Source organism: Alligator mississippiensis, chromosome 4 (genome assembly GCF_030867095.1).
Source record: "Alligator mississippiensis isolate rAllMis1 chromosome 4, rAllMis1, whole genome shotgun sequence".
In the NCBI taxonomy this organism is placed as follows: Eukaryota; Metazoa; Chordata; order Crocodylia; family Alligatoridae; genus Alligator; species Alligator mississippiensis.
Genome location: NC_081827.1, coordinates 152,016,604 through 152,043,308, shown reverse-complemented (window position 1 = coordinate 152,043,308; position 26,705 = coordinate 152,016,604). Strand labels below are relative to the sequence as shown.

The window sequence follows — 26,705 nt, the reverse complement described above, 5'->3', positions numbered from 1 at the left end:
GCGGGGCCAGGGGGGGGCGGCGGATGTTGTTCCCGTGGCGCAGGGGAGGGCAGCGATGGCGGCGGCGGGCGGCCCCGGCGAGCGGGAGCGGCGGGTGCGAGCGCTGAGCGCCGCCCTGCGGGCGCGGCTGGGGCCCTACGAGCCGGCGCTGAGCGCTCTGCAGGCGGCGTTGGTGTGGGAGCGGCCGGGTCGCAGCGCGCTGGGCTGGGCGGCCGCGCACGGCCTCTTCTGGTGAGCGGCGCCGGGGCGGGACACGGGGGCCCAACTCCCCCCTGCGGGCGTCTGAGGCGGGGAGCGGACTCGGGCTGTGCTGCTCGGACTTCGGCCCCGGCCCTGGCCAGTGCGGCCCCGGCCCCCGGTCGCCGCCTTTCCGGACGTGGTGCGATCCGTGCGCAGGTCCCCGCGCGGCTGGAGCCCGTGTCCGAGGCCGGGCTGAGCCCTGCGCGCCCCGCTTGGCCCGGCCCGGCCCGGCCCCCCGTACGGCATCTAGCCCGCGCACCACTCACCTCAGCCCTGCACATCCTGCTCCTGAAGCTGGGAGCTGACCCACAGAGTCGGCCTGCTGAAACGGAGCTTCCCGCTCATGTGCTTTGATGGGCAAACTGGGTGTGAGCGACTGCATAATTTGGTTGCTTTGAGTGGCTTTGCACTGAGTACAGATCATGAGACTTTTTGGGTGTCTTGGCGGCTGTGCTAGCCAATTTGGTCACCTGTCCGCTTCCCCTCTTCCCCAAGTGCGTGAGTGCTACTTCTAGTGAGAAAGGGGGTTTGGTGTGATCTAATACAAGCTCATGTGGGCAGCCCGCTCTCAGGAGTCAATTCTTTGGAGTTGATGCTGTAGTTTTCTGGCAGTTTACTGCCGGGTGGAGCCTCTTCCTCGTCATCAGACCCGCATGCCAAAAAGACTATTCAGGGATTTCTTGGTAGACTGGAGGTAATTGGTGTTAAAATGGCTATGCCTAGTAATTAGTGTTTTGGCTTATGGCAGTTACATTTTTACTGCCAAAGAGAATAAATCATGCTAATCCACAGCTGGAGCACTGAGAGCAGGACCCGTATTCCACCTGCTCCAAATAAATCAAGTTGGACCCAAGATGACAGTGTTCTAGACTGGTATGATTCTGAATTTGAAGCCCAGGACTGTCAAGTAGGTTGACCATCATGGCTCTTGGTTATGATCTTCCAACATCCTTGAGCAAGTGATAGAGAAGGAAACCTCTTCAGCTCCCTTAAGACATCGTGCCTCAAACCCCTGTCCCCCTCCAAAAAATCCCATCATTCTGCTTGATGAGGAGTGTTGAATTCTGGAGCGAGTCCCAGCCACTGCTGTTAAGTTAACCAAGTGGGATTGGTGTCTGGGTAACTACAAACAAAGAATATCCCTCCAGGATCTGAGCATCAGAAGACAGCCCCTCAGAGTGGAGTTGGCCACAAGCAGGCTTTTGGGCCTGGCCTTCCATCTTTCATGCACAGAAACAGGAATTAATTTAACTGCTCCTCGATCACCTGAAATAAAAGTCAACCTAATGCATGCTTTCCTAAGATGGCGCTTGGCTAGCTAGAAGCTACATGGTAAGGGGCACTGAGATTCTATTAAAAGACATTGGCAGAAGTGTGGATTAGCTCTTGTGTATTGTTAGTATTGGTCTCATACCTCAGGTGCTCACACATTTCTCACTGCATTTGAAGCAGACAAGGTTCTTTGGGTAAATATGCTCTCTTTTATTAGACCAACTAAATAGCTGGAAAAATTGTTCTTTGCAAACTTTTGGACATAAACACCCTTCTTCAGGAGTAGGGAGAGTTTGCTTACTTGCACTTGAAACACTTGAGAAAACTCTGACTTGGGTTCACAACCTAGGCAAAGTTGCATAAGGTGGAGGGAGAGAGGAGAAAGTGAAGAATTGGGGTGGTGGTGGGGGGGGAAGGAAATTTACATCTCTAGTGCAATCTCACTACAAGAGCTGCAGGTTAGAGCTTGGATCTTGTGTTTGAATCTCAGCCATTTACAGAATTAGGGAGAAGGAAGCTTCAAAATGATTTTGTCCTCTGAACTTGGAACACTTTACTGCTGTGTAGCATTCTGGTCAAGTTCTGTGTTGTGAATTGGCATTAGCAGAGTAATGAATGTAAGTTTCCTGTTGTCTAGCTTTGGCTTCCAGATGTTTAATTGCTAAGTTAGAAGGGTAAGATTCATTCCACAGTCCTTTAATCTCCAAGCTCTATTATAAAAGGACAGTGTTGAGGCTCCGCTTCTATGCTGGCATCAGCAGCAAGAGCCAAATCATAGAGGGAGAGTTGAACATTTGAGTGTTTTATTGCCTGAATATCTTACCTTATTAGTAGCCTACTAGGATGTTTTCTATTTTTAAAGTAAGTCTGCTAGTTAAACTAGAAGCCTTGCACAAAGTAACCCTGGTGCTGTTAGAGCTGCTTGGAACATGCTCATTAATGTGTTTATGCAGAGAATCTTTTGTGTCAAGGGAGCTGAAGCCCCTGGTATTTAATCAGCCAGCAGTTATCTTGTACAGTACTCATCAGTGGCATCTCTTGAGTTTGGTTTACTCCTTTGCTGTCACTTCCATCTGCATTTCCTCTGTGGGAGAATTGTGAAGTGACTCTTCAGGGGCAGCCTGTGAACACTGCCCTAGGCTGAGGGCATTGAAGGGATTACTGGTCATATGCCCTGGTTCATAGAAATCCTTAATGATGGCGCTGTCTTATATGGGGCCTTTGTCTCTGAAATCACCTCCTGTGTAGCATCTTCCCCAGGTGTCTCTGTTCCTTTGGGTTTTCAATAAATATTTTCAGGATTTAAGAATCTCAGGATTTGGAACGGGCTGGGAAGGTTTATTTTGTTGCATATATTTTTTGGTCAAATCCTATTTGGTTGTTCTGGGCAGAGAGGTAGTTTTCAGAACTAACCCACTTCTATTGCTTTATTTTTATATGGGTACTGCTTGCAGTGTGTACTAGTTTGGATGGATTTCAAGGCAGATTGCTAAGTATGAGAGTCTCTGTCTGGAATTTAAATGATCTGCTTCTCTAATGATATTGGATTCAGACCTTACAAAGCACCAAGCTGAGGGGAGAGGGAGGGAGAATCCAGTATAGAACTGAACAGATGCTACCTTTTGAAGTGGTAGGATTTGTACCTTTTGTGTGTTTAATTTATGGCAACACATGATTGTCTTGGTAAGATGTGGCCCTTGAACTTCTTAGACTCCTGTCACACCTCCATAACTCCTGTGAATCAAATGGAACCCTATTTCAATAACTAATTTATTATTTTTATTGCAGCACTGAACCCCGGGTGAGGGTGGTGGTTGGGAGAAGAGTGAGCGCTTAGTTTCCTACAGAGTAGCAGGGCAATTTATGCGCTTAGCTGACTGTCTTGAGCTCCTTGTACTGGAGCTGGGGCAGGATGAAACTGTTCACTATCTTAGGGGAGGAGCGAGCACTTAGCTCCTCACACAGGGCAGGCAAAGACAAGTATGAGCTTACCTCCTTGCACTGGAGCTAGGCAAATGAGCTTGCACTTACCTGCTTGCATAGGGGCCGGGTGGAGAAGAACGAGTGCTTACCTCCTTGTACCCTGTGGCACCCTCAAAAGAATCTTGTGGCACCCTAGGGTGCTGTGACCCCCTGTTAAGAACTGTGGAGTTGCATGTAACTTCTAACAAGACTTTAGACCACCAACTTATTATTTGAGCTTTTGTGTGAAAATTGCCATATTGTGGTGAGGTGCATCATGTTTCTTCTGGCTCCACCAGAATACTGCACTTAAACTCAGAGCAAGCTTTTATACTCTTAAATGCAACATATCTATTTCCCTGTAAACCTGCCTTGTTAATTCTGTTTCTAGCAATTGGTCTCACTCTTTGATTTAGTCAAGGGCCTGAAGGGAAAGCTGAGCTTATTAGATAGGTGTTAAGCTTGTGAGCTATTTCAGCAGCAGAGGAATGATCTGAATTGGGGATGCTGATGTCAAGCTGTTGGACTCTTATTTTTAGCAGCTGACAATCTCAGATAAGCACTATTAAGTTTGGGGTGCTCTTGTGGGAAGTAGGAAGCATGTAGCAAGTGACATGGCTGGAAACAAAACTAATTTCCTTTTAAATGGGCAAGTGTAAGAGGAGGGCATGTTCTTACTTCAGCTTATGGACAGACAGACAGTCTGGAGGCCAAGGCTTTGTGCCAGAGAAACAATGAACAGGTACAGAAGACTCATGTATTGGTCCTGGAGGGTAATTCTGTGAGAACCCCTTCTGGGCTAAGCAGCACAAGTAGATGACAGATCTGTCTACAGGTTCTTTGGGATCAGTGCTCTCATTCCAGTCATAATTCTTAACTGAACTGGCTCCATAGTCAGGTATAATGGATACAGCGTTAATAATGCTAATGTGAAGAGCTGCATTGACCAGGAAGTAGGAAATGCAGAAGAAAGTGAATCAGAAAGTCTGGCTTGGAATCAGAGGCTTTCATTAAGTCAGAATAGTTTATAAAACCTAGGCATTGCTACTGTTACAATGACTTGAACATGCTGACAAACTAAATCCAATGATACAAAATTTGCTTCCCTAATGCTAGGTTTCTGGAGTTGTGTCAATGTCCCTGTGCCAGGGCATGTGGCATACCCAGTGCATTCAGAAGGTTAAGATGCAACTGGTCTCTAACTGTAATAGAAATTTATTTGTAGCAGTAAAATACAACAGACTGGTAACACCTAGAGCATGGATTGTCCAGTTCCTTTGGCTGAATACCACTCTTTATTCTTGATGTCTGCTGCCCTCTATACCCAAATGAGCTCTTGTCTTATCTTTCCAAACCCAGTGTATGCGGAAATCCTCTCAAATAAGCATTGCAGTATTTTAGCAGAAAGAGACCCATGTCCTAATTCTTGTTTTGCTTCTCTCGTAGGTTCTTTGCACTGACTTCTCTTCGGCTGGTGTTCTTGATTGCATTTAGCCTGATGATAATAGTTTGTTTAGATCAATGGAAGAACAGAATTTGGCCTGAAATTCAAGGTAAGTTCTAGTAGTGTGAAGATGCATCTGTGTTAGAAGTCTAAGCAAGTGCTTTTTGCACCATTTGGTTTTAAATGACTCAAGTCATTGATTCCCAAAGCTAAAAGTTGGTGGCAAGCAGGAATTCTGAAGAAATCTTTGGAGAGAATAAGCTCTTTCTTGCTGGTTGCTCTGGAAAACCTATGAAGTATGACAGTAGAAGATGAGCTTATTAAGAACGGGCTTTTTGGTGCTCCCTCTTGAGTTTCACTTTTTAATAAGACCTTGGGTGTCTTACAGTTTATCAAGAGATGTCTTAATACAGATTTTGAGATGTCATCCATATTCCATCTTATCTGCACACTGGAAAAGATTAAGAAGTGTCCTATGTGTAAATAAGTTTGAACCCTCAACTTCTTCCTCTCTGTTTGGCTGTAAAGTCTTGGAGATTACTTCTCATGGAGATGCAAGGGAACTATGCAAACAGATGGGTTTACTAGTGGTGCCCAAGATTTTTCCCAAGGGGGCGGATTGGCAGTGCCCAGTCCATCTGCGGGCTAGATCCAGCCTGTGTTCCTGATTAGTGCCTGGTCACTATCTGGCCGCATGGGAGGGAGCAAGTCAGTTCCACAAGGCAAAGGAGCTTGACCCTTTGCCAGGCCCCAGCCCAACCCCATGGGGTGGGGGGTGTGGTCCAGTCCCACCTGGCCCTGCAGGGTTGTGGGCTTCGAGCGTGGGGGGGTGCAGTTAGGCCCTGACCTAGCCTAATAGGGAAAGGAGTGTGGCGCAGATCCCTCGGAAGGGAAGGGGGCATGACCCAGCTCTGATCCAGAACCAGGGGGTGTGGCTTGCCCTTGCATGGAAAGGGGGCATAGCTTGGCTTTCACCAGCTGTGCAGAGAATGGAACTTGGGGTTTTGGCAGGGGGGAGGGTGGCCATATTAATTGCTACTGCTTCCCAACTGCCAGATTTCAAGACTTGTGGGGAGCCCCACAGGCCAGATGTGATGGCTCTGTGGGCTGCATTTGGCCCACAGGCCAGAGCTTGAGCAGCCCTAACTTAGACTAATGGAGCTTCTATAATATACCATAGAAATAAACAAAGCTCCCATTATACAACTTGTGTTTAGAATAGTGTCCCAGGGTACTTACTGCATAGAAGGTAAGTTCCTGTCCTAATAAGCAAGATATAAATGATTGATACATAATAGGGCTAGGTTTCTCTGTTATACACTGAAGGCTTGGTTTCAGGGATTTTTAGAAGGTAAAAATGGTTGGTGAATCACATTGTCACTTTGATGTTCAGAAAGTCAGGGAGGACATCTTTAAAAACAGCTGCCTGAGTCTCATAAATGAAATTACAATCTTTCATGTAGAACTTTTGGTCAGCATTGCCTTTAAAAAGGTAAGGCTTGATGCATTTCTCACCTGCCACCTCAAAGCCAAATCTCCTATCTCCCAAGGGCTGGTTTCCTGCCTAGTAATAGAGACTGTGCAAAGCTTTATGCAGTCCAGGAAACAATGTAAAACATAAGGTAAGGCATGGCAGCTGGCACAGTTTCTTGCTTCAGCTATCTTAGGAAGCTAAACAAGCTTATGGTAGTATTTGTTAGTGGTGTGCGAAACGGGCTGTATTCGATTCAGATTTGGATTCGGCCCGAATCGGGGATAGTGATTCAGTTCGTTTATTCGGATCACTGTCCCCAATTCTGTTTGGCTGAATCCGAATCTGAAGATTTGATGCTGATTCAGAGAATCAGCAATTCGGCCATAGACACAGCTTTAAATGTTTTTTTGACATACCTCAAGGTACCAGGCATGGCTCATGAACACTGTGATGCTGGGGCGGATGGTGTGTCCCATGGGAGGGGATGCTTGGCAGTGAACACTTCCAGGTTCACCCCCAAGCATGCAGGACCCCCCCCCTCCCGACCCAGGAGGCACCAGTTGCCAAGCCGGGTGCCTCTGGTCCACTTCCGGATCTGCTGCTGAGCGCGCCAAGTCTCTGAATCGATTCGGAGGGATTAAAGGGTCTCCCGAATCCAAATCGAATTGGGGACCAAAGCTTCACACAGCTCTAGTATTTGTGCACCTGGGGTTCCACATTCAAGTCCCTTGGTAACTGAGATGTAGGTTAGTTGGGAGAAATAGCATATTCCCAGGTCCCTCATCAATTCTCATTCAAGGAAATAAAGTGCCAAAGAACCTTTTTCTCCTGGGTATCTCAACGAGTCATCCCTCCCTGTGCACACCCAGCACAGTAAAGTGTGTATATACTGCATGTGGAAACAGGAATGGCAGTTTTAGCAAAACTATAAAGCTGAATAGCCCTCCGGATCATTCTGTTAGCAGCACCCAGTGTGCATCACAGGAGTAAGCTGTTTCTTGCTGTCCTGGCATCAGAGTACAGTGCAAAGCAGCACATGCCTGGTGGTTGCTTATGTGTAATACTTGTGTTGGCTAATTCTGTACAAGCTGGCATGAAACTCCCATTTTAAATACAGATTCTTATGGTGAAATTTCTTGCAACTAATGCAGTATCTGTTCTTAATATTTTAGTGGCAAGAACTGATGAAACAGACACTGAGAGGTATGAAATATTAACTACATCTCTTTTATATGTTATTCATTACACCTGTCTTTCATATGTTTGGTGTTTTTGTTTTGTTAGCTGTAGCTATGTTTTTTGCACGTGGTTGTCATGTTGGCTTGGTTTCAGAGCATTGTTTAACAGCTGGAGCAAATGGTCCTGGGTTCTATTCTGATTCTGCCATAAATTCTTGTCATGACCTATGGCAAATCGCATTACTTCTCTTGTGTTCAACAGGGATGTTTGCATCAGTGTTGTAGACCTCCATCTAAATTAGAGGTGCTACAAAGACCATGCACAATATGTATAGAGAGCTTCCTTCTCGGTGGATATGTTATGCTGACAGAATAATTCATCTTGGAACAAAGAAACTCCCCTTTTCTGTGACCAGAACCGGATGTACTGCAGGCTTCTCCTAGGAGGAGTGGCTATATAGTGAGATCTTAATGCAGCTCAATGACTGGACTAGAACTCTAGTTGTGTTGGCCTTCCTAATAATACTGTCCCTTTCCAGTCACAAACTGTTGGCGTCTCACGCTGCTGACCCAAATTAGGGTTTTAAAAGCTACTTGTTAAACTCCTTAAATGTAGAAAACCACTTAGTTAGATGTCAAACAGCAAGTGTTACAAGGGATTTGAACACAAAAGAAAGCAGCCTTCTAAAGGCACAGATACCAAGTGGCTTACCATTAATGAGTACTAATAGGAATTGCTGTATGTCACCTCTTAAGAGTGAAAGTGAATTTATTAGCTGGCATACAGGCCTCTTGGAAAACCCAGTACTGAGTTCTTGGCAGCAGTGATGTAAGCACTTCAAAAACAGAATCCAGAAATTAAGCTAATGTATTAGTTATCTGCCCAAAGTATCTTCCTACTAAGTTTAGCTTTGGCTAAATTGAGAGAGAGAACTTCAGTTCTATTCCACGTAATTAATTTCAAATTCAGTGAGGAAGGCTTGGTGGTAAAGCTGTTGGCTCTAGAATGTGTAAGACTGTTTCAGTACCCTATCCCGCTGCTGACATTTTATATGATACTGAACAAGTCAGTCTGCCTCTGTGGCACCTATGGAGGAAATAGATTCATTGTGGGTTTAATCAGATTACTATAATCTACAGTTCTTCTAATGCCACTGATATTATGGAGGAAGCAGACTCGTTGTGGGTTTAACCAGATTGCTATAATCTATAGTTACTCTAAACTACTGATGCTGACATTATGTTGGTATGATGAGTACAAAATGAATGAATTCTAAATTTGGTTGGGTATTGGCAAAGCTATTATGTTCCAATAAAGATGCATATGATTACTTTTAGCTTTTGCTTGTCTTTGGCATCCAAGAGCATGGCAGTTTTTGCATTCTTGAGCAAAGAATTGAGGGAGCTGGATTGCAGCATTTCCTTGTTCCTACTGAAATGTGTCTCAAGCTCATTTGCAGCCAAGCTGTCTGACTTTCTCAAAACACTTACTCTTTTTTTGACTTTGGCCAGTGAGGGGAGAAGGGAGCAAGCAGTTTTATATTGAGGGTTCTATAATGAAGAGTTCCAAGATTATATGTTAGCTTAGTTTTAAAACCTTATGTCCCAGAAGTCATCCGCTCACTAGAAATCTTTTGTTTCCTGTAGCTGGGGTTATGTTCACCCTCAGTTACTCAGCGTACCAGAGCTGTGCCGTCACTTAGCTGAAGGATGGGTCACTGGGGCCAACTTCTTAAGGAATCTCTTGGTTTTCAAAAGTCAAAATCCTGGCAAGGTAAGAAGTGAACTAAATGCTTGGCATCTAGTCTTTGCATACTATTATTACAGGTATTGTAGTGACATCACACAAGGGCTGTGTGCATTCATAGAATCACAGAAATTTAGGGTTGGAAGGGACATCAGGAAGTCATCTAGTCCCATCCCCTGTTCAAAGCTTAACCATGCCCAACTATATCATCCCAGCCAGTGCTTTGTTTAGTTGGGTCTTAAAAACCTCCAAGGATGGAGATTTCACAACCTCTCTGGGTAACCTGTTCCAGTGCTTTACTACCCTCCTCGTTAGACAGTTTTTCCTAATATCTAACCTAAACTTCCCCTGCTGCAATTTGAGACCATTACTCCTTGTTCTGTCATCTGCCACCACTGAGAACAGTCTAGCTCCATCCTCTTTGTAACTGTTTTTCAGGTAGTTGAAGACTGCTGTTAAATCCCGTGTCTTCTCTTCTCCAGACTAAATAAGCCCAGTTCCCTCGTCTCCTCAGAAGTCATGTGCCAGCCCCAGCTAATGCAGCCCAGTATGCTGTTAGCTGTCTTTACAACAAGGGCACACTGTTGGCTCATATTCAGTTTATTGTTCACTGTAACCCCTAGGTCATTTTCTCCAGAGCTGCTTTTTAGCCAGTCAATTTCCAGCCTGTACTTGTGCATGGGATTGTTCAGTCCTCAGTGCAGGACTCTGCAGTTGTCCTTATTGAGATTTCTTTTGATCTAGCACTTCAATTTGTCTAGGTCTCTGAATCCTAGCCCTACCCTTCAGCATATCTACTATTTCCCCCATCTTAATGACATCTGCAGATTTGCTGAGGGTGCCCTCCATCCCATCTTCCAGGTTGTTGAGGAAGATACTAAACAAAACTGGCCCCAGGATTAACCCCTGGGGCACTCCACTTGATAGCAGCTGCCAACTAGATATTGAGCTATTGAGTACTACCCTTTGAGCCTGATGATCCAGACAGCTTTCTATACATGTTACAGTCCATTTATCCAACCTGTACTTCCTCAGCTTGCTTGTGAGAATGTTGTGAGAGACTGTATCAAAAGCCTTGCTGAAGTCAAGGTATATCACGTCCATTGCTTTCCCTGCATTCACAGAGCCACTCATCTCACCATAGAAGGCAGTCAGGTTGGTCAGGCATGACTTGCCCTTGGTGAATCCATGCTGACTGTTCCTAATCACTTTCTGCAAGTGCTTAGAAATGGATTCCTTGAGGACCTGCTCCATTTTTCCAGGGACCGAGGAAGGTGTTTTTTACCTCAAAAGGGCTTGTGGTCTGAAAAGAAAGAGAATAGCTAATGAGTGGTGGAGAGGGAAGGCATGGACATGCATTACATGTAGAATCTGATTTAAATGCAGTTTAAACCTGAAACAGACAGATGCGCAAGCTTATACAATTTGTTTAAAGCTGCCAGGGATGGTTGAAAAATGTACCTAGAAAATTAAGGTGCTTTGAATCGGTTGACAATGCACCAGTTCAGGGTTATGTGCAGATGTCAAACATTCTGTGACATGGATCTGGTAAGTCCTCTAGGCATCCCACATTTCATTGCACCTGCAGCTGGCTCTGGTATGTAGACAGAACTCTACTACACCTTCTTCCTTTTGTTAGCACTTTTTATTGATGACCTTCCTTGCAATGCTTGTTCAGTGAAAGCTGTTGTTCTAACCATCAGGCATGTCTTCATTCCCTGCTTGACCAGGGCCCCTCAGCATGCCCCAAAGAAGCTAATAATGTGGTCCCAAGCACCCTTCCCACCCTTCCGCCCACTTCAAGGCAGTTGAGCACAATGAAGACTTTGGTCAATTGCAGACCCTTGAAGTTTACTGACATGGTGTTAAAGAGAGAAAGGAAAGCAGAAAAGTGAAAACACCCCCAGCCAGGGTTACTCACCCCTCGAGAACCACAAAACACGAGTGTAAGCACCCTCTCCCCACTCATTCACTGCAAGGCATGATGGGCTGGGGGTTCACTTCCTGGTGTTGGAGCCACAGTAGTTCAGTGCCTAAAAGGTTCTGCCTGGAACTCTAGGGCACTGTACACGTGGACATCTCCAACCTGTGACAGTTGTGAACTGGTTCCCAATCGGTGATATTTGGGAATGGTTCAGTTGTTACATGTGTCTGAACCCAGAGAGAACATCCAAGCAGAGTAGGGGATGGATATAAACAATTGTAACAATTGCAGTGTTTCAAAGGACCAGGTGTACAAACCTATATGCCTGTTGAAATGTTATAGAAGCTGCTGAAATTTTGCAAAATACTCCCTTTTTTTAAGATGAGGTACTATTTTGGGGCATTTCACTTTACTTGTACACTAGGGCAGAAGCCTGTCTGCACTCTAGTTGATTTCACTTTCTGTTTTGTGTGAATGTAACTACTTTTCTTTAGTAGTAGTTTTGAAGAGCTTGTTACTACTACAACAGGTCTGTGGCTCACTTTCTGTGTTAAGCCTGCTTTATGAACCAAAGCAGGAAGTGGTTTGAAAAATTAGTCCCAAGTCTTATTGAAAAAAGAACTTGTATTGGCATTGTAACAGTTCTCTTTGGAAAGGAAATATTCAAGTATGTATACTTACATTTCTCTAACTGATCACATCTTCAGGAAGATCTATCACTGTACACACTGTCATGTTTTAGCTTATCAGCTGCCTTCCATACGATATGAGATTATTACCCTAGGACAAGATACTGTGGAAAGCAGTCTTTTCTTTACCATGTTAAGGTATCATAGAATAATAGACAGAATTTCTTAGAGGCAGCTGTCTTGCTTCTTCTAATCTTGTTCTATTTAGAGTATCAGAACAGCTTTGCTGATATGAGAAGATGGTTGTTGTATTAGGTTGAAATAATTTGATTCAGTGTTTTATTTTTTAATACAGTGGAAACTTACATTGTCTTCTCTGCCTCCAGTTTTGCCTTTTAGCGTGTGGTGTCTTTACTTTCTTGACTGTTCTGGGCCGTTACATCCCTGGACTCTTGCTCTCCTACCTTATGTGTAAGTACAAGATTCCCAAACCCAAAGGTTTTGTAAAAGCTATGGGAAGAGCTGATATTGCTAATTTGGATTCAGTAGTGAAGCTGGTGTGGCTGATTGAAAATTTAATAGCAAAACAAATTCACCTGGAACGTAGTTATTACTGTCCAGCTTTTCAACATCTTTGTACCAACAGTATGTTTGGGACACTGGGACTGTATTGATACTGAACATTAGCATTTTGCATCTTTTATTTATTCTGTTGAATCATCCTGTTTAACTGTGCTAACTGCCCATCCCCTATAGCATTGATTCAGAGTACAGTACTTTACTGTTTGTTGTGCTGTACAGCAGAACCTCGATACTTTTTAGGGTTAGGTCTCCTGTGAAGATGAGGGTTTGCAAAGTAAACCAGGTATGCAGAGCAGAAGGAAACGGCTATATAGGGAACCACTGAGATACACCAGCTGACTGGAAAACCAGTGTCCTGTTCTTCATTTGGCAACCCACTGCAAGTTAAGTGGGTTGTGACCCACGTGGGTATGAATGATCTGGGTTCTAATGTACCTGGTGTCCCACATTTCAAAGCACTCAGTAATGGATCTGCTAAGTTGCATACTGAACAAGTTTCTAACAACTTCCTCTTTTTGCCTTAGTGCTCTTCATTCTGCTGTGGCCCCTTGCAGTGTACCACAAACTGGGGCAGCGTGTGTACGTGAAGCTGGAGCCAGCTCTGCAGCGGCTGGACTTCAGTGTTCAAGGTTACATGATGTCAAAACAGCGAGAGAGGCAATGTAAGTCTCCAAAAAAGTAGCTAAAATGAGCCACACAGCTGGATTCTGGACTGGTCACTAAAATGCATCCCCAGTCTTGTAGTTTGACAACTACTGCCTGTGTTGCACAGCTGTTTGATTTCCCCTTGTCAAACATTCACAGCACGCTGATCGGTGTCCACCACACACTTACTGGGTTTGTTTACTTTTAGGTATAAATTCAAAAGGCTCCATGCTTTTCCTCCTTTTTAACCACTGGAGTATACTATATTTTCTTGCATACAGCACAACTAGAATGTAATGCATGCCTTGTTCTTTAAAGGCAGAAAGAACCAAAAAAAAAAAATCTTTCCTTGTAGTAAGTAACTGAGTAGGAGCAGTTAACGAGCAGAGCCCTTACCAGCAGAAGCTGTTTTTACTCTTTTTTTTTTTTTTTTCCTCACATGTAATGCACACTACAATTTCTAGCAGCTAGCTTTTAGCAGGAAAGTGCATGTTCTATGTGAGAAAGTAGGGTAATCTTTAATATGGAATCTTAATTCTGAAAAAGCTGGTTTTGTCTGTAACTTCTTCCTCTCCATTGCAAGGGTTTTGCTGAGTATATCCCAATCTTGGCACAAGATATACAACAACCCAAACCAGAATGTGTAAGTGGCAGTTGTCCAGTGCCATTTTTTGTGACCAATTTAGATACAAACTGTGCTTATTTGAAGAGTTGTTTTACTCAGTCTGATAGAGTGCATAGAAATGCTCTGCTCTGGGAGTGATCACTTATTTCTGCTCCGATTCATGGCAGTGCGTCAACAAGCGTCAAATCAGCACCCTCCTGACAATGGGAGTGACAGCGAAGAGGAGCTTGCTGCATTCTGTCCTAAGGTAAGCTGATGTGCTTAAGAAATGGAGGAAACCTCAAAACTTGGAGGGAAAAAAAAGCTTTTAGTGTGCTGGTGGACTTTCAGTTTATTTGGGCTTGCAGAGAAACTGCAGCCCTGGAATGCAGTCTGGCCCCAAGCCTAGGATATTTTGGTTGGGAGGAAAGTTTTGGCAGAGTCTAACCTCAGGCTCTTGCACATGGCCTGGTCTTGTGTTTAGCAACCTGAGTGCTGTGGGTCTCTGTTCTTCTCACCCCTCTTGATCTAAGATGCCTAAGTATGAGAATGTGGAGTTAAAGCTCTGAAATGGTATTTTCCTTTTTGGACTTCAGCCCAGAAACTTCTCTTAAACTCCCCAAAGAACCATTTATGCTTTCCATCCCCTCAGGTTCCTTTACAGATTACTTCTAAAGCTTGATTTTGCTTCTGATTTGGGGCCTTCAGTGGTGGTATAAGAGAGTAGTGAGGGGCAGGTGGTTTGCATTGCATGTCCTCCAACTTACAAGGAACTTAACATCGCTCTCCTCAGCAATCCCTGCAAAGGAGTGAGAGAGATAGGACTGCATTTTTCTGTAGGTTGCTGGGTCATCAGAATCTTTCCAGCTTGGAGCACGAATAAATCATCTTCAGTCCAGCCAGGACTCATATGCTCAATTGTATTGTCTTCTGTTTCAAAGCTGGATGATTCTGTAGTTGCCAAGGAACTGACCATCTCTGATTCTGAGCATTCAGACGCTGAAGTTTCCTACACTGAGAATGGGACATTTAACTTGTCAAGAGGCCAAACTCCACTGACTGAGGGATCTGAAGGTAAGAGAAAAGGGGTAGCTGCTATATAAGTCCTAGAGATGCTATTTATCATGTTGCAGTGTGATGGATGGTAGGGAACGCATTTGGCTTGTGTTCTGTCCTGAGAGTTGAAGTCTGGCTGTTCCCAGTGAAATCCACTTGGTGGCTAGAACACGGTGGAGTCCTTGTCCAGTTCGAACAGAAAGCTTCTTCCTGTAATCCACACATGGTACTTCAGGAAGGCAATGGCAGCTGTTTCTTAGAAAAACAGATTCAGTTTAGAAATAAGTGTTTCACCATAAACTCTGATACTGAACAAAATAATGGGTCTAGGACTTTGTCAGTCTGTCTTTCAAAGAATATTAAAAGACTGTCTGCAGTTATAGAGAGAAGGCTGTCAGGTTAGGTTGTAAGGTGTTCCAACTTGTCTTTCATGATTAGTGCAGTGAGAGTTTAACATTGCCAGCATAATGAAGTTGCAACAATTTAAGCAAAAGCATATTTTACCCATTTCATAAATCAGTGTAGAACTCTTACTGGCTTCCAGTTAACCCAGTTGCTAATTAATTTGGGGTAAATGCATGTAAGCCTGGGTTAAATGGAAATAAGGGCCAATGCAAGGATTTGTACCATTTTAATAAAACTGGTCTAAAGTAAAACTTCATGGGGTAAGCCAGTGCAACTTTCATGTGAACAAGTCCTGATTCTCTGAAGTTCAGCAGCTGACTACATACTGGTTGACCACTGGGAAAGAGTCCCAGGAGGAAGTGTTTGTCTTGTTGACATCAGTCGTATCTGCAGCATCCAAGCAGCCCTCTTGGAAAAGGAGTTAGTAAATGAAACGAGCATGTCTAACCTTAGCCTCAGAAGAGGGAGACTAGGGTAATGCTGAGCTCTGCAAGGGACTGGCATGGCCTTATCTCAGCTGTGCTTTCCCAGGCAACTTGGAAACTCTGTGTTATGTTTAACTTTTGTCTCTTATCATGTCTAACTTTTGTGTCTCTCTTATTTTAGACCTGGATGGTCATAGTGACCCAGAAGAGTCTTTTGCCAGGGATCTCCCTGACTTCCCTTCCATAAATCCAGAGGTGACTGGAATAGATGATGAGGATGACACCAGCATTGGGATTCCAAGCCTTGCTTACCGCTCCCAAGGCACAGAAGATCTGCGCCCCCCTTATGACCAAGAAGTTGTTGGTCTACTACCATCTGCACACCATCTTACAAATAACTTAGCTGGATTTGTCACCAGGGGAATGATACAATTAGCCTTGTCAGGAGCCTCCCAGCCAGGCCCTACATGCAGTGACAATCCCCAGAGAGGCACAAAGACCTATCTCAGAACCTCCAGCTCTGACTTGGACACTGATGCAGAAGGGGATGACTTTGAACTCTTGGATCAGTCGGAGCTGAACCAGTTGGATCCTGCAGGCTCACGAGGCCATTAAGCAATCTCCTCTTTCTCCCTCCTCATTTTTCTATCATGCATAGTGAAGAGGAATCTTCAAAGGAAAAGCATTGTCCAGTCACCTGAACTGTTTCCTGTGTTGGGTACCAGTGTTCTGGCAACCAATCCTAGCTGGGTACATCACTGTGACTTGACATTGTAGAGGGCTAGCTTGGATTTTAAAATGAACCACTCTGGTAACTGGCAGGGAAAAGGCTTTTGATGGGATAGCCTCATGATCACACGCATCATTCTGCATTGTCTGCTGTGATTCTTCTTGCCCCAAACCTGCTCACTTAATACTTGCATTGTGGGTCTGCAACTCCAGTGCTCCCTCAGTCAAACAGACTTAAGTGTCAATTAAGAGTTTCTTGCAGCTCAGCCTCTTTCATGTAGACCTACAACAAAAGGTGAACAGGACTGGCTTCCTCTTTAAATACTGTAACCTAGATATTTTAAGGTTGGTTGTTTTTGTTTTGTTTTTAGTTCTTTCTACTCCTGTGCACAGAGTCTGACATTTCTTCCCTCAGTATCCAGCTCTTAGGTAGAAGCTAACCTCCCGATCATTTACTTATTGCAGACTTCATAACTAAAACAGTGTCCCACAACTTTTAATGTTGCACTTTTAATAACAACTTGTATTTCCTCAAAAACGATGCTTTCTAGTTATGCTGTTTTGTAAGACAATGGCAATAAGACATCTACTGTGATGGCTAGACTCCTTCCAAGATCATCTATGTGCAGCAGCTGCTATTGCATTTGCCTTTTTGAAACGAATGGAGTTAGTTCTAGAAAAAGTTAGTAAAATCTACTAACTAAACTTCCCAGTTTTACTGCAGAATAGGTGCAGCCTGGGCAGTAGCAATACTACATTTCTGTGACACTGCCTTGTCATGTGACTACTTAGCTACTTGGGGGGACTTTCTGTAGGAATGTGGGAGAGGATTTGGGCTGCTCAGCCCATTCTCTCCTTGGCCTCTGACAGTTCACTGTGATGTAGAAATGACGTGTCCAGTAGGAATAGAACAGAGGCCACGTGGCACTGAAATGACCAAACAGCTGCCAGATAATGAGTTTGGTCATTTACAGATTCAAACCAGCAACCTGGAGGGAAGAAGCTCTGTAAACTGACTGGCCTGAGCCATTCAACCTTTCCCCTGTCGCTAAACTTTCCCATTGTATTTCTAAGCCATAGTGGATTACAGTTGTGCAGCCAGCAATTTACCTCATCAGGGAAACCACTTCTTGTTGAAGCTCATTTTCATTTGCTCATGTTAGTTCAGGTAAGCTGCTTCTCTGGCCATCTTGTCTGTATAAAATGCAAGATGGAAAGAGGCTAATATTGTATTTGAATTGGGAAGTCACTTGGCTGTCAGATGACGAGTAAAATGTGAAATTTATGTGGAGGCTTCACACACAGTTAGTGTCAGCAGCCTGCTTATATAAAAATAAATCTTAATTATAGTTCAGCAAGGGTATTCCATTTGAAACACAGCTCATCTTCCTCCTACCCCTGCCAAAATCTTAGATATGGTAACTTGGACATAGTTAATATGACCAGTTATGACTATATGAAAGCAAATAATTTTGCTTTCCAAGATCATTAAACAAGAGTTGTTAAAGCATTAAAAGTTTGACCTGTCTCAATGCTAGTATTCAGGGTGGTTGGAATTATTTGATACCATGGATATCTGATTGACAGTGCTGTGCATAGGCTGCCATCTTGGGAATCTCCTGCCACTGCAATATAGCTTTCATGTCAGTAAACTGCCTGTCAGAGGGGGCTGCAACACCTGTAGAAGACTAGAATGTCCCTAATTACTTGGGAGCAATAACTGAATGAGCCATTAGCACTTTAAATAGCTTGAAGCCATTAACCCTGGTTAGGTTTAAGACAGTGGTACTCAAACTCTGGCCCAGGGAGCCATGACATCTCATGGGTCCAGAAATCTGGTGATGAGGGAGTGGTAACAGCACTAGTTGCTCCCAGAATCATGGCAATTAAAGCTGCCACTGCTACCCTGCTCCAAAATTTCTGAACCTGTGGGGAATCCTGTGATCTGGATAACATGGTTGCATGTGCTGAACCATGCTGGTATGCCATCTCCACAACTGAATCTAATATATGGAATCAAGCCAAAGCCAGATTCAGTGCATGAGGTTGCACCATGTGGGGTTATGCTGGATTGTACTAGTGAATCAACCCTGGGTGAGATCAGGCCTGTGGACAGTCCCTGTGCATAGGATCTGGCCCTGCACTACTTGTTCAGCTTGTGGGGCTGGAGAGGTTGAGCACACCACTGATTTAAGAAGTTAAAATTGATATGCTGGACTCATCCTGTTCCTTTCTGAGGTTCTGATTGTGCCCTCTGAGAATTAAAATTTACTTGGTAAGGTAGAAAATTACTTTTAGAAGGTAAGAGCAACCTTAGGAACAACATGGTACAAAAAGCTGTCACATTCCTGGTTCTTAAAAGATTTTGTGGTCCAAATTTGTTTGAGCTCAGAGCTTAAAAGCACAACAGACTCCTGTTCTCCAAAAGCAGTAGTGCATCCTAGTTTGTTTCTCATTCTTGCCTCTTTACAAGAGGAGCTGCCTCTTAAAGTGACAATAGCATGCTTTGGGAAGAGGCCTTGAACTCTCGTGCTGATCATGTTATCAGTCTCCCTTCTGGTGTGGAGCGGGGAGATTTTGAAACCCAGTAACAGCAGGAGCCAAGGCATGCTAACTTTAGTAAAGTCCTGCCACATGATGTGAATGCAGTTTGTTACAAACAAGTAAGTTGTGATCACTCAGCAAATGCACTGAGTTGTAAGACTTGGTGTCATGCAGGGTGTATGAAGAAAACAGAGTCCAAGCACTGTAACTGTTGGATGAGCAATGTACAGCTTTAGATGATATTTAAACCTGGAAAAAATGTCTGTCTTATGGCTCTCCTTTTCCTCATGTGGCTTCCTCTTCTGTGAAGAGCAAACATCAGCAAAGGACCTTCTAACAAAACACCTCAAATGGTAGGTAGCTGTGGGAAAGTGACAAGTAGCACTAACATCACTCCAACAGTGGGTCAAATTGTATTCCTTGCATGAAATCAGCCATCCACAATGAGGTGCCAGTGTGATGTTACAGAACTGCTTGGAGGTTCTGATGAGCCTAAATACTTGTAGATCTCCAACTCATTGGAAGTACTTAAGGCTAATTTACTAGGCAACTAGATAAATCCATTTTAGCCAACAAACTTACATTTGTTTCACTCTGAAGGTGGTGTCTTGAAACTTCTCGGTATAATAACTTTGCTTCTTCATACTCCGTTATGTGTACAGAGGTTGTTTACTTCTGGTAAAATTCAAGGGACTTGCAAAGAAGGGAGAGTAAATAATCCCTTGATAATGAGGCACAGGGGAAGTTCCATAGACTACTCTCAGTGCTCTTGATACTGCAGGATTTAAAATGAAGCATCACAGAAATTAGGCATCTAGAAATTTTGGGCTCTGTACTTCCTTACAGGTGTAATGGTCTATTGTGTAGTCACTGAGGGCTTTCTCATTTGGAGGAGAGTGCTGTGCTCTTAAGTTTCTGCAGCCTTATGACTTGTAGTGGTAGTCTCTCCTATCTTGTGTCTCCGAGGGCCAGAGGAGGGAACCAATCTCTTTGGCAGAACTGAGGTCAGTTTTCCTACTGAGGCATTTTGCCTCACCAAATGACCTTGTAGCTAAATCTCTCTCTCTCTTTTCCCCCCCCCCCCCAACCAAAAAAAAAAAAAAAAAAGAGCTATGTAGTTATGGGTAGGAGACAAACAGTTCAAGGTCAAACTTGTACAAGAAATAAATATCAATTTTCACCTGTTGCACATGTGAAAGTAGAGCTGTTATGTATAGTGCTGTGAAATACTCTTGGCCTCTTCAATCTGTACTAAATTGATCTCTCTAAAGAGAGAACTATCCAAAGACCTCTGGAGCAGAAAATGTTTGCAAATTGTATTTGGGTGTAACTTTTCAACATTCTTTTGGTGCTGGCTCTCTTAAATACTGGTAGCATTGCCTCCTTCTATGTGTGGACGCTCGTTAATCTACTTTTTGAAAGGCTGCTTTTCTTTTCTTGTTTTAAACACATTGTGGTCCCAACCAAAAGTATACATGCATGCCTTCATCTCATGCTGAATCAGGTTTGCCACCCTCAATGGGAACATATGCAGAACATATGTCCACTTCATTTCCTGAACAGTATGAGACTTGGATGAATCCTGCAAGTTTTACATTTTAATGGAGCTCTCGGGCAGTTTCCAAGGTTTGTGGTACCTTGTGATAATGTGTACTTTTTGCTGAATTAAACCTTTTTTTCTTTGTAGATCTGCATATCTGGTGTGAGCATCTAGTTTCATCTGAAGCTGCATCATCTCTAGAATTCATTCATTTAGAAATTCATAGGCGTTAAAACTTAGCATTTTAAGACATGCAACACACTGCCTTTTTGCCAAACAACGTGAAGTCAGAAATGTGATAAATGACTGTTTTTTTCCTAGTGAAGCTACACTTAAAAAAAAATAAGATGTTTTTGCCTAATGAGAGTGCAGTGCTTTGTAAATTTTAAATTGGTTTGGTATCACTGGTATGGCAATATCATTGTTATCTACTTGATTTTAGTGTTTACCATAGCTAACATTGTAAAAGGCTAGCAAACGGTAATTTTGTGTCACCTTACAGAGATGTTTTTGGAAGTAATTTAAGTAAAATGTTGATTAGAACAACTTGGTTTGTCCTCTTCTTTTTGCCAGGCAGATTTAGATGGAAGGATGCAGACTCCAAGAGTTTGCCTCAAATGTCTTATCCCTACAGGGAGTGTAGAAGAAACTTCCCTGGTATCCTTCTTGGGCATGTCCAGTTTACATAGAGCCTGAACCTGAAGTGGCTAGACCTACCAGCCTGTGAAACCACCTTGGGCCTGTCCATGTGCTTTCCTGGGGGCGGGTGGGAGCCCAGCATGTGCCCGGCAGCTTGTCCCCGGGGAACGCCTGAGCCACGCGGGGTAGGTGAGCGGGTGGCCAGCAATGTACTAGCCCCAGCAGCCTTACCTAGGAGCCTCTGGGAGGTGCAGCTGCGGCAGGGAGCCGGGTTGACAGCCGCAGTGTGGCTGTAGCTGGCCAGGCTCGGGTTTGGGCGGCGCTGCCCTGATTCTTTTTGGCGTGCAGGTCAGAAACCCCCCGGTGCTTCTGGACCACGCACCTGCAGGGGGGCGGCCGCACGCGGCCCCGAAGGCGGGCGGGGGGAGCCGGGCAGGAACCAGTGCGGGGAACGACCAGAGCCAGGTCTTGGCCCCGCCCCCTGGGGCTCCTAGGGGAACGTCACCTCCGGCGGCTGCCACGTGGGACCCCTGCCGAGGCACAACACCCGCCGGCCAATCGGGGCCCTCCTGTCACGGCGCCTGCCCACGCGCCCCTGGCCCTAGGGGCTACCCCCTCCCAGTCTCCCCGCGCCGCGCCGCCTTCCGATTGGCGGAGCAGCGCGTACCGGAAGTGAGGGCGCGGCTCTCGCGCAGGTGGAGGGGCGTGGGGGGGGGCGCGGCGCCGCGCAGAATTCCTTCCGCTTCCGCGGTTCGTTCAACGGGCGTCGCGCGAGGATGAGCAAAGGGAGAGAGAGCGGCGCGGCGGCGGGTGAGCGGTCCCGGCCCCTCCTCCCCCTCCCGGCCCCGGCCCTGGTCCCCCGCGTGACCGCTGTTTCCCCCCCGCAGGCGGCGCCGCCGCGATCCTGCTGCGCTACCTCCAGGAACAGAATCGGCCGCACAGCGCGCAGGACGCCTTCGGCAACCTGCAGCGCGAGCACGGCCTGGGCAAGACGGTGAGGGCGGGCGGCGCGGGGGGGAGGAGGGGGGCGCGTGGTGTCGGCGCGGGAGGGGGGCCGCGGTCTCAGCCGCGGGCGGGCCTGGGTCCGGCCCGGCCCGCGGCCCCGCTGCGCCCGGGTCCCGTCCCCACCCCGCTCTCTCTCGCACCAGGCCGTGGTGAAGGCGCTGGAGCAGCTGGCGCAGCAAGGGAAGATCAAGGAGAAGGTCTATGGGAAGCAGAAAATCTACTTCCCCGACCAGGTGACATTGCCACTGGGTCTCCAGAAAACGCACCTCTGTTATGTGAGGACCGGCTTTGCCTGTGGTCACCTCTGCTCTCTCTTCTCCTCTCCTCTCCTCTTTCTTCATACAGCTGCCCTTGCTCTTGCTGCTGCGGAGGCCGCACGGGTTGTAAGAGTGTTGATTTCCATAGCTTTTCAGTGTACAAAGTAGTGTCAGACCAGAGCGTGAGCAGCATCTGGGAACAGGTGGCTTGTCTGGCAGCCCAGAGCAGCATGGGGTCTTTTGTGTATCCCATTCAGATGGGTCAAACGTGGCCTGTCCTACGGAGACACTTCATCCAGCATGCTGGAAGTTGTGGTGGGGGGGGCACCTGTGACAGTAGGGTGAGCGCAGGCTGTGTTCATGCTTATTTTATTGCCACTGCTCCTGCTGGTCACATGCAGTCTGCACCAGGCCTATCCTAGTCTGGTCCACAACGAACCCCACAGTGCAGATCTGGCCTGGGGCACAGGGGAGTTTGATGCTATATTAATTGTTAAAAATGAAGGCAGGTCACCAGCTTACTAACCTTAAATGGGCTGTTTAATGCTCTCTTTGCACCTTCTGTTAATATTAAAGAGATGCCAGTCTAACCCATTTATTAGCAATTGTTCTGCATTGCAATGAACTCCTCTGAGGTGCAGAAACACCACTCTTTGGGGAGGATCATACACTTGTGAGTGTATTGACACTTTTTCATGATTAATTCAGAGGTAAATGCAGTTGGAAGAAAAGGACCTAAGCTTGTTATTTGCAAATGGTGTTGGTGATCACGTGGAATATTTTCAAGGGGACTTGTTTTCTGTAACTAGCTCATTGTTTTTTGTCTCAGAATCAGTTTCCCGCAGTGAGTGATTCTGAGCTTAAAGTCTTGGACAATGAAATCTCTGATCTTTCTTCAAAAGTACAAACTCTTCAACAAAGCTGCCGCCAGATGGAATTGGGTGAGTCTGAAATTTCTGATCCTGTGTATGTGTAGATTAGTTTTGTCTGTGAGGCCAGCATGAAGTGTGTGGTGAAACCTTTATAAGACTGGAACCAGTATGGCTTGTGGCTTTGTGCAGGCATGAATGCTAACTATTGCCTTCCAGCTGTTGGCATTCGTGGATAACTAGCAATTGCATTCCAGAACTGAAGGATCTGAATGGCTCAATGACAACCCCAGAGATGATTAAAGAGATTGAAGAGTTAAAAAAAGATTGCGCGAATTACACGGAAAAACTGGAGAGAATTAAATCTGCAGCCAACCATGTGACTCCTGAAGAAAAAGAGAAGGTAAAGAGCTGGATCAGGCTGTGGCCCTAAGAATACCGAAGCAGAGAGCCCAGCTCAGTACTACTTGGATACTATTAAATAATCTCTAGCTTTAAAACCGCTCTAGCTCCTGCTGACATCACAGCCGCTATCCTCCTTAACTTGTGTAGGAGCCTGAATGCTGGGGGAGGGCAATAAATCTTTCATGGTTGACTTTTGAGTACTGAAGGATTGAAGAGGTGGTGGGAGATATCTGAAACTCCATTGTGGACTATTCTCTTCTCAGTTGATGTCTAGATGCTCCTGTGTAAGATACAGCTGTGCCTCTTAATGGCATCATCTCTAGGCTCTTATGCTACCTGGCCATTCCTACTAGATGTGCTCAAGTGATCTTCTGCCCCAAGTACAGCTAACTGCAGCCTGGTGGAGGGAAAGCCAGAGCCCGAGGTCTTGGAATTGTCCTGCTCCCTAGTGTCCTTTGCAGACCGTTCACCGTGCATGAGCTTTGTTTGTGCGGCACTTCATAGACACTCCAGAGCAACTCTTCCTTGTGAACCTTAACTTTGGGCTGCAACTAAGGCAATTTTTATTAATATAGTTCTGCATTTTCACCTCTGAAACTATCCACTTAAACAGTCTGCTTGGAAGCATTTCCCTCTATCAAGCAGTGGCCTGTATTGTCTGTACCTGGGCATCTTAACATTAAGTAGGAATTTCACTATACCTGGGTCTGATTTTATGCTATCTCTCTGGAAATGTCCTGCTGGCCTTATGCACACTTGTTCTTTTTGGGGGAGCTATTGGGTTAATGTTACTCGCTCAGTCTTTTTTTTTCATTGCAGGTTTATAACGAGAGAAAGCTATACTGTAAAGAATGGAGGAGGAGGAAGAGAATGGTAGTGACTTTTTTTCCCAACGTTGGTTTGATGGGCAGTGGGTGGTGGCAATAATGCGCATGAGGTGATATTATATTCTCATGGGGGAAGGTGCCTGTTGCTGAATGACATGTGCAGCAGCCCTGAACTTGGTGTTAGCCAGCTCCAGCTTTCTTCAGTAGCCTGCCAGCTGTGAAGGGAACTGGAAAATCTAACCAAGGATCAGCAGTTGAGAGAACCTCAGAACCTGCTTATCTTGAAGTAGTGATACTTGGGACTTCTCTGGTGCCATTTCAGATGGCAAAATTGGTACAAACAATGCCACATCCCCTCTTCTAATGGTGTTGCAAGCTAGCTTCCATCACCAGGTCTGTAGGGTTGGAAGTGCTAACGGGTATCTGAGGGAACAGATCTTGGAAGTCAGAGGTCAAAAGAACTGTACTTTTAGGGTACCAGTGTTTAACTCCAGTGAATCGAATACTCAGTCGGGGTATTAACAGTGAGGCAAACCTCCAAATCAGCATCTTTGGTTTTCCAGGGACAACTTATTTTGCCACTTGCTAGGGTCAGCTTGTTTGGGGGTTTTAGTCCTTTAGTTCCTCCTAAATGCATCAGTGTGTGATTGCAAAGAAAGCAAATAATCAGCACATAGTGTCTTGAAATGTATAAGGGAAGAAGAGCCTTCTAGTTGTTTGGTAGCCATTTCCTTGTAGTGTCTATTAACCCATAGCCACACTTGAGTGCTTAACTTGATATTTCCCCCCATGTGCTGGAGTCTTCCTGGGAATATGCAAAACCCTAAACCTCTTGGTTCAGAGATGATACTTTTTATTAGAGCAACTAAGAAATCATAAAAACATTATCTTTCTTTACAAGCTTTTGGGCACACATGCCCTACTTCAGGCTGAGGGAAAATTAAGAATGATAAAAGTCTCCTTAGGTAGAAAATAAACACTTTCATTTTGCAAAGAGAAAGCTGAAGATGGATGTATGTTCCTCTGGGTCCATGAGAGTTCCTTTGTGTGAGTTGCTCTTTGATATACAGATAAGGCAGGATTTCTTCCCTGGTGGTGTCAGATAGTAGAAAGGCAGGGAGGTGTAAAAATCTTTCTTGTTTAAGCAATGAGATTTATAATTCGAAAATAGGCTAAAATATGGCATCTTCCATGTTTCAGGGATGTATTTGTCTGAGATCAATATGGCTACCCCATACATCCCTGGGAATATGCAAAGTAGAGTTCTTACCCTGGGAAGCCTCCATCCTTTTGAAAGTGTATAGCGAGACTCTCCAGATTTGACTTTTAAATGTTTGTGTTGACTGAAGAAGCATAACTGATTCTTAACTATTGTTTTGCCAGGCAACTGAACTACTCGATGCAATTCTGGAAGGCTATCCCAAAAGCAAGAAACAGTTCTTTGTAAGTACAAAGGCATCTGTGCTCCTGACTAGTCCTAAACTTTGAAGGTATCTGTCCATGGTAGGGTATATTTGTTTCAATCAACGTAACTCTGAGCAAGTCCCTGAAGGGAGCCTTTTTTCTGAATTCAGATGTTGCTGCACAGCAAGTAACTCGCCTTCTAGTCCTTGGTAAAGAAGCTATGTTATTCTTCTGCAGGAGGAAGTTGGAATAGAAACGGATGAGGACCACAATGTGACTCTGCCAGCAGCTGTCTGAGCAGCTGATGGAAACCTCTGCTCCAGGGAAAAGAACTAGCCAGCATGGAGCACAATGGGCGCTGGTTCTGAAACTCACAATCATCTGCAGGGTTTGGTTTTGTCCTGCATCTTTTATGTATGTTTGTTTTAAAATGCTTTGCAATCTGGAAGGCAGTTAGAGGGGATAGGACCAAAGGCATGATCTCGCATGCAGAAGAGTCCATTATTTTTTCTACCCTTCATTGCAATGGGCAGTTGAGCCAGTGTGGCTGAAGAGTTGTGTGGGAGAAGACTTTTTACTGTTGATTTGCCACCAAGTAGGTGTTCTAGTAAGAGGGAGGAGGGGTGTGCCTAGGAAAGACTAAATAAACCAGTTGTTTATTACACTTGCAGAGAGCTGTACTGACACCTCAGTGTATTTAATAGTGAGCAGGGACTGCTTCCCATGATGTGTACCATGCCGTAATGCTATACACAGGAGTATAATTCATTAAACACTGTGCTTCTCATTTTAGCTGTGCTTCCCTTCAGTGATACACCCTCTTCTAATGTCCCCTTGTCTCACGCTGCATGTTCTGGTAGTATGGGAGAGGCTTCCCAGTTAATCTGGGGTTTTGGGAG

At 45.1% G+C, this 26,705-nt stretch overlaps 2 protein-coding genes and 1 long non-coding RNA gene across 4 annotated transcripts; 2 read left to right on the top strand and 1 right to left on the bottom strand.

Moving 5' to 3' along the window:
* Window positions 1-44: 44 nt before the first annotated feature.
* Window positions 45-20,946, top strand: RETREG3 (reticulophagy regulator family member 3). The gene is made up of 9 exons (XM_014609217.3): window positions 45-231; window positions 4,921-5,027; window positions 7,565-7,595; window positions 9,218-9,344; window positions 12,257-12,341; window positions 12,977-13,114; window positions 13,890-13,969; window positions 14,643-14,775; window positions 15,769-20,946. Exons 1-9 carry the CDS (start codon window positions 56-58, stop codon window positions 16,200-16,202), a joined length of 1,311 nt encoding a protein of 436 aa, XP_014464703.3. The 5' UTR covers window positions 45-55; the 3' UTR covers window positions 16,203-20,946.
* LOC132250278 (uncharacterized) lies at window positions 9,902-21,718 on the bottom strand. The gene is made up of 2 exons (XR_009461945.1): window positions 21,271-21,718; window positions 9,902-10,620 (listed from the first exon to the last, which is right to left on the bottom strand). It is a non-coding gene; the product is annotated as an uncharacterized LOC132250278 (long non-coding RNA).
* A 22-nt stretch (window positions 21,719-21,740) lies between these two features.
* PSMC3IP (PSMC3 interacting protein) lies at window positions 21,741-26,598 on the top strand. 2 transcript variants are annotated; one of them, XM_006273467.4, is made up of 8 exons: window positions 21,741-21,849; window positions 21,927-22,033; window positions 22,188-22,277; window positions 23,131-23,242; window positions 23,428-23,573; window positions 24,395-24,448; window positions 25,786-25,845; window positions 26,044-26,598. In XM_006273467.4, exons 1-8 carry the CDS (start codon window positions 21,816-21,818, stop codon window positions 26,101-26,103), a joined length of 663 nt encoding a protein of 220 aa, XP_006273529.2. In that variant the 5' UTR covers window positions 21,741-21,815; the 3' UTR covers window positions 26,104-26,598. The 2 variants fall into 2 exon arrangements, with proteins under 2 accessions (XP_006273529.2, XP_019355609.2); XM_019500064.2 differs by having other exon boundaries at window positions 22,188-22,319.
* Window positions 26,599-26,705: the final 107 nt, after the last annotated feature.

Excerpts from the sequence above, each read along its gene's own strand:
- RETREG3 (XM_014609217.3), top strand. The coding sequence starts at position 56 with ATGGCGGCGGCGGGCGGCCCCGGCGAGCGGGAGCGGCGGGTGCGAGCG. Across the intron at positions 7,596-9,217 it reads GATGAAACAGACACTGAGAG|CTGGGGTTATGTTCACCCTC; the intron begins GTATGAAATATT and ends TGTTTCCTGTAG. Across the intron at positions 13,115-13,889 it reads AAAACAGCGAGAGAGGCAAT|TGCGTCAACAAGCGTCAAAT; the intron begins GTAAGTCTCCAA and ends GATTCATGGCAG.
- PSMC3IP (XM_019500064.2), top strand. The coding sequence starts at position 21,816 with ATGAGCAAAGGGAGAGAGAGCGGCGCGGCGGCGG. Across the intron at positions 22,034-22,187 it reads AGCACGGCCTGGGCAAGACG|GCCGTGGTGAAGGCGCTGGA; the intron begins GTGAGGGCGGGC and ends CTCTCGCACCAG. Across the intron at positions 24,449-25,785 it reads GGAGGAGGAGGAAGAGAATG|GCAACTGAACTACTCGATGC; the intron begins GTAGTGACTTTT and ends TTGTTTTGCCAG.